The sequence below is a fragment of the Etheostoma cragini genome, chromosome 20, assembly GCF_013103735.1.
Source record: "Etheostoma cragini isolate CJK2018 chromosome 20, CSU_Ecrag_1.0, whole genome shotgun sequence".
NCBI classification, from domain to species: Eukaryota; Metazoa; Chordata; class Actinopteri; order Perciformes; family Percidae; genus Etheostoma; species Etheostoma cragini.
The window spans coordinates 23,459,306-23,465,949 of NC_048426.1; the positions used below are offsets into that span (position 1 = coordinate 23,459,306).

The window sequence follows — 6,644 nt, forward strand, 5'->3', positions numbered from 1 at the left end:
TGCATCTCTTACTGTCTCTTATTTTCTGTCTTTCTTATTCCCTCTGTTTTCTGTCTGTCTTTCTTTCTTTTGGAAACTATTCTAAAAATATTCTGCATTACTGTTTTTTCCCCCATCAGAAACATTTATATAAGTCATATGCTGGTGCGTAAAACTCTGGATCTCGGAGTGAAATCAGCTGCTTTGACGCATTAGTGGAGGACACGGAGCTTCAGACAGCGCGCTAATCACCTCCCATGTCTAAACGGCACATTTCCACATCCCAGCCCTATCTGTCAGCCTGGCATGGGCATGTGTTAACACCACACCGAGTGCTAAATGCAATCAGCGAGTCCCATTAAGGTCTGAACTGGGAATCCACGTTCCTGCACAGCAGCCCCACACACACACTCACACACACACACCACTCAGCACGTGTTGATTAGCGGTGTAAATATGCAATAAGTACTCTGTTTCCAGGCTGAATGGAGCGATAATGGGCCGTTATCTTATCCCGGTCAGGGGGCGATGTTGCGCGCTATCGCCCCGCAGAGAGGGAGCTGCTAACGGGGAGGAAACGCGCTGATGTGCTCCCCGCGGAGCGGCGAGCGGAGGCTAGATAATGAGATGAACCTCAGATATAATGCTCAGTGGCTTCAGCCCGACATGGAAATATGCTTAATATTCATTTACTCATTTACTCATGTAGAGAAGGGGAGAGAAAGAAAACAAATAAAGTCATTGATTACAGTTCCACTTCACCTTTACGCACAGCTGTCCGTGCGTGATTTCTTTTAACTTCTCCTAGTAATCCCATGTGTCTGGGGAGTGTTTATTCTCATATTAAATTATGATAAATAATCATTTCAAAATAAAGGGGACTAAAAAGGCTCCACATATATTTCTGTATTTGTGAAATGCTGCGTGTTGTCTCTGAGTTTTCTTTCTACTTTTTACTTTTTACATTTCAATTTTCTTTAATGATGCTTTTTGGACAGCCAGCTTTAGTTGTGTTTAACTGCTCTAGAAATAAACTTTACTTTACTCTCTCTTTCTTTCTTTTTGGTCTCTTTCTTTGTATGTTTTTTTTTTTTTATTTCGGTCTTTTTTCTGTCTGTCTGTCTTTCCATCTTTCTGTCTCTTTCTATCTTTATTATGTCTGTCTGTTTTATTGTCCATCTTTCTGTCTTTTTATTTCTTTTTTATGTCTCTTTCTTTCCAGCTTTCTTTCTTTCTTTCTTATCCGCCATGCTACTATAATCGCCGTATAGCATGTAACCAATCAACCAATTTGCAAAAAGAGGAATAAAACTAAACGTATTGAGTTTATGTGTGCGCGTATTGACAGGTTTGCAATTCTTTTGAAATCGGTAAATTAATGATAATTAGTGCATTTTTTCACCACTTCTACGCGCACTATGGGTTGCCAGCTGGCTGTGAGTTGCTGTTAAATTGTCTGATAGATTTTCAAGCAACAAAAACAGTTTACGGGAACAATATAATATGAGTTTGATAAATGAATTCCTTTATTTGTGGGGCTTGTGTTCTTTAGACTGTCTGACTTTACGAGTCGCTGCGAAAGGCCTCATCTGCTCCCTTATCGGAAACACTGATGTAAATGGGTTCCATAGATTATGAGGCCTTCACTGACGAGGAAATAATCGGATTACTCCGCAGAGCCTCTGTTGTGACCCAGCACCAGAGTTTTCCATAAAAAAGTCTGCAAACAGTGCGGATTATCTTAATTGAATTAATTCTCAATACACACAGACAGACCTGTGGCCGTTCACGGGTCCGCGGGTCGCAGCTGATCCCAGAGCAGCCGCTCCGCCGTGACGTCACCCGGGTATAAAACCAGCCCTGCTCTCCGCAGGTCCCATTCAAAAACCCAACCAGTCAGCCCGCATCCTCGAGACGAGCTCGCGGAGCCGCGCATGGAAGAAAAAGTACCCTCCAGCAGAGTCATCATGACGCAGTTTTAGGAGCACATCTTTTTCTGTGGGGGAAGAATCTTATAATTCAAGGACATTCACTTTTTCTGAGACATTTTCACTTTTACAGAGTTTTACTACGTCTTCCCGAGCCGCCGCGTACCGGTGTGATGCCCGCCGGGATGTTCAGCATAGACAGCATCCTGTCCGGCCGGCCGAGCTGCAAGGAGCCGCTGCTCCTGCACCGGAGCGGCCCAGTGGTTCTCTCCGCCGGCCTCACGGACTCTATCTACGGCGACTACAACGGACTATACTCCGCTGCTTGTGGGCCTTCTCCCCCCGGTGTTCCGTCTGTGAACGGGACCAGGATAGGATATAACGGTTACTACTACGGACAGCTGCACGTCCAGGGCGCCGGAGGAGCGCCGCCGTGCTGCGGCTCTGTGGCCGGCCTCAGCCCGCAGCAGTGCCCATGCATCCCGGCAGGTAGGACAACCCACTCAGGCTCTCTTGAGAGTGTTTACCATAATGTTAGATAGACTTTATTTCACCCATTTGGGCTCAATAGTCAGTTCTACAGCAGCAAAACACAAGACACACGGCGCACACACAGAATTCACTAAACAGTAAATAGGACTGAATACAAGAACAACTTTCCAAACATGAAGATAAAAAAAATGCAAAAGGAAGTATTGGACAAACGAATAGGCCTAAATAGCGAAATGTACACCCTACTTTTATATCAACACAGCATTCAACCAAACTTCTTCTTTTTATGTTTCGAAGTCACGTTCTTGTTCCTCAGTAACATTATTACTGACGTATAAACAGGGTCAGCCTGGTGACACTGTGTAAAATCGTTGCAACAGGTCTAATGTTTTTTAACCCAAATTCGAAGACAACATATTATTCAAAGGGCTGATTGTGATTCAACACAAATATGGACGTTTAACCTTTATTGCTTTGTTATTGTGTGATGTTCTTAAAACAGAGTGTTTCCATGAACAATTCCCATGCCGAGACAACAAAAAACGTGTTTTAATCTTGTGCGTAAAACAACGAATTGCGACTTTTACGCATTAGCTAAAACCTTTATGTTTCACACATAGAAACCGATTCCAACAACTTTGGAGAATATTCGGATCTGATGTAAAATGTATGTGTGATTTCTTTATCTGGTCCCTTGGATGTCTCCAGTGCTGCTGTCAGGGATAAATGTCACTGACCCAAAACACTGCTGCTTTACGCATGAGCTCAATAAACATGTGTTTAACAAAAGAAGAAGAACAAGGCTGTTTTAAACTGGGTGCTGTGTCTGCCAACGGTTAAATACATCTAGTCCGTTAGTTTAACGCTTCAGCGAAAATAAGATGTGCAAAAAAAACAGAAAAAAAGCTCAAGTTTCAGAGTTCAGTTATTTGTACGCGCCAGCTGTAATCTGCATGTACACAACCGAAGCAAGAGTTTCCAATTAGCCACACTGCATCATATGTGTGTGTGTGTGTGTGTGTGTATCGGTTTAGTTTTTTTAAGAGAACATGTATTTACTGGTAACAATGTCAGGTTATAATCCTATATTGAGTCCCCCTAAAAATATATCTTTTTCGGGGAGTGGGTTGTCTTTCATACCGTTTGTAAGGGGCAAAAAAAACAGTAGCCTACTTCATCTAAATATTGGGGAGGGGGGGCACATCAAAATCAATATTGAATATATTGACATTGTGAGTATGCCTATATAAAACGAAGTGACAAGTGCTATTCTACGGTGCAGACACACACACACACACACACACACTCTCTCTTTCTCTCTCTCACACACACACACACACTAGAAAACAGTGAAATATCCCCTGCATACCCCACCGAAATCTACGCATGCGAAGGCCTACTCACCCGTGTGTCTCTGTGTGTGTGTGTGTGTGATGTTTCTGCAGGCTACGACAGCCCGGGCTCGGTGCTGATCTCCCCGGTCCCGCACCAGATGATGTCCTACATGAACATGGGCAGCCTCTCGCGCACCGAGCTGCAGCTCCTCAACCAGCTGCACTGCCGCCGGAAGCGGAGGCACCGCACCATCTTCACGGACGAGCAGCTCGAGGCTCTGGAAGGCCTCTTCCAGGAGACCAAGTACCCGGATGTCGGCACCAGGGAGCAGCTGGCCCGCAAGGTCCACCTCCGGGAGGAGAAGGTCGAGGTCAGAGGCGCTTCGGCTTTTTTTATTTACTTCACTTCACATACGGGTCTTTTTTTCTCTTTTAAACCGGGGTCATCGCACCGATTCTGATTGGTTGATAGAGACCAGAAAGCTTCAACATCCAGAGATCAGTTTCTTATCAGGCCTGTTGTATTTCACAGACGAATCAACGATAGGCTTTATAGTCCGGACATGAACCTATACAGTAAAAAACGAACAAAAACGATATTAACCCTCGTGTTGTCCTGAAAATCAACACTTTTTCAAATGTGTCGACACATTTTTCCGTGCGTCTTTCCAAGACTTTTCACGTTTTTTGGCGCTTTTGCCATTTTTTGTCAACATTGTGTACTCGCGGAGAGCGTTGCATGGAACCATCCGTGTTATTTGTTGAAATAAACCTACATTTCTCAGATAGACAACTTTGAAAATGGCTCAGACTCGCCTATATACACCAGGAGGGTTAACTTCACATTTTTAACTACAAATATGTTCCTTCACTGCGCTGGTTCTGTTGGTTTGATCCAGACCAACAACCAGTCCTTCTCCTTCTGGAGTTAAGTTTAAAACCAGCAGGAGCATCCCGGTGTCGGACACCAGCCTGAAGGACCAGCCTGAAGGACCAGCCCTCCTGGGGTCCTCGGGTCAGACAGGACGCATTTTCAAAATGTTTCAATATCAGTGATTGGTCTCTCTTTCAACCAAATAGTCCAAAAAATAAAGAAATAAATAATAACACGGATGGTTCCGTACAACCAGTGCATTTCAGAAGGAAAATACAGGATCAGTTCACTACTTGTTGTACTACGTGTTTTATTGAATTTTATAGAATTTAATTTTTCTTTTTATTACAAAAGGACGTTTAAAAAAGCGTCAAAAAACAGAAGAACGATTAAGAAAAACGTCGAAAGAAATTGACAAATTGGGTAAAAACGGACAAAAACATCAGGAAAAGTTACAAAAACGTAAAAAAAACAACAACAACAACAAAATAGAAAATGTAAAAATGCTTGACCCAGAAAGACCAAAAAAGTCGCAAAGTCGCGAGGGAAGACAGGGTGAATGAAATGATGAATGAATGACGATAATAACAATAAAATGTTCAAAGATCAGAAATGAACCAAACGTGTCCGAATAGAAAGAAGCCGGTATGTTGATTTCATCCCACACCTTCTCCTAGGATCATCACAACATTTTAACATAATATAATACTACATACTATACTATATTATAGTATAGTATGTAGTATTATTTAGTGCCTTACTCTAGGCCTAATTAACCCATGCACCGGCCTATAAAGTTCATGTTAAAGGAGATGAGTGGACTGGACCAGCTCCCCTGGTAGAGCCCACATGCAGAGGCTCAGTCCTCGACGCAGCGGCCCAGGGTTCGGGTCCGACCCGCGGCCATTTCCCCCCCCCCTCTCCCCACCTGTCCCGTCTACAGCTGTCCTGTCTACTAAAGACTAAAATGGCTACACAATTGTCTATACAAAATAAAAAGCTTAATCATATATCTTTAAAAACTGTTGGTCAGCTGATCATGAACAGGTGAGATATTGCGCATTGTCTTTCTGTGACAGGGCTTTTTTTTATATATACACTACCGGTCAAAAGTTTGGGGTCACTCACAAATGTCCATTGGACTCCATTATAGACAGAATCCCATCTGAGATCAGTTGCCTTGTTTTTTTTAACCAGGGCAGCAGTTTCCAGATTATATTATGTGCTTACATCATTGCAAAAGGGTTGTTTAATGTTTTCTTAGTTAGTTTTTTAAAATAATATCAGATTAGCAAACAAAATGTGCCTTTGGAACATTGGATGAATGGTTGCTGATAACGGGAAATGTAGATATTGCATTAAAGATCAGCCCCCCCACCCAGATCAGCTGGTATCCTGTCTATAGTGGAGTGAAATGGACATTTGTAAGTGACCCCAAACGTTTGACCGGTAGTGTATAAAAATCAAAACAGAGATGAATTCATGGAGACTTTAACTTTGCTTTTGATATTGTTTTCGATGTGAATAAAATAAAATAAAGGAAAAGGCCATGTTCTACTAAAACACCGGCCCACACAACCAGTCAACTAAATAGTAATTAAAAACCCATCATATATAACTATATATATGATGATGGGGTTATATATAATAACCCCGTCATCATTATGTTTTTATCAAATTTTTTATTTTTTTATCATGTGATTATTATTAAGAGAAGTAAGAAAACTCCGTTGAATGTTAGGGGGTTGGATTTATTATAGCGCGAGGATACAAGATGGCAGGACGGTCGCAGGGGACATCACGTCATCAATGTGTTCATATAGTAGTTTGTAAATTAAAAAAAATTAAAATAAACTGAAATAAATAAGACATTAAAGCTCTGTACCGTCTGGGATTAAATAAAGGACGGGGAACCAAGATCCTCTCTAACAAGAGGCCGTAGGGGGGTTCAGGAGCAGCGTGCCAGGGTGGGGGGGGCAGGTTAGGACTAGTTCTTGGTTTTAACCCCAGGGTCGGCTATCTGGTGTTAAATCCAGT

At 42.4% G+C, this 6,644-nt stretch overlaps 1 protein-coding gene across 1 annotated transcript; it reads left to right on the forward strand.

The window, feature by feature from the left end:
- Positions 1-1,812: 1,812 nt before the first annotated feature.
- gsc (goosecoid) lies at positions 1,813-4,665 on the forward strand. Its single transcript, XM_034859170.1, has 3 exons — positions 1,813-2,396; positions 3,845-4,104; positions 4,633-4,665. Exons 1-3 carry the CDS (start codon positions 2,081-2,083, stop codon positions 4,663-4,665), a joined length of 609 nt encoding a protein of 202 aa, XP_034715061.1. The 5' UTR covers positions 1,813-2,080.
- Positions 4,666-6,644: the final 1,979 nt, after the last annotated feature.

Bases quoted from the DNA above. Each gene is read 5' to 3' on its own strand.
- gsc (XM_034859170.1), top strand. From the start codon at position 2,081: ATGCCCGCCGGGATGTTCAGCATAGACAGCATCCTGTCCGGCCGGCCG. The intron at 2,397-3,844 runs GTAGGACAACCC...ATGTTTCTGCAG, and splicing joins GTGCCCATGCATCCCGGCAG to GCTACGACAGCCCGGGCTCG. The intron at 4,105-4,632 runs GTCAGAGGCGCT...GGTTTGATCCAG, and splicing joins TCCGGGAGGAGAAGGTCGAG to ACCAACAACCAGTCCTTCTC.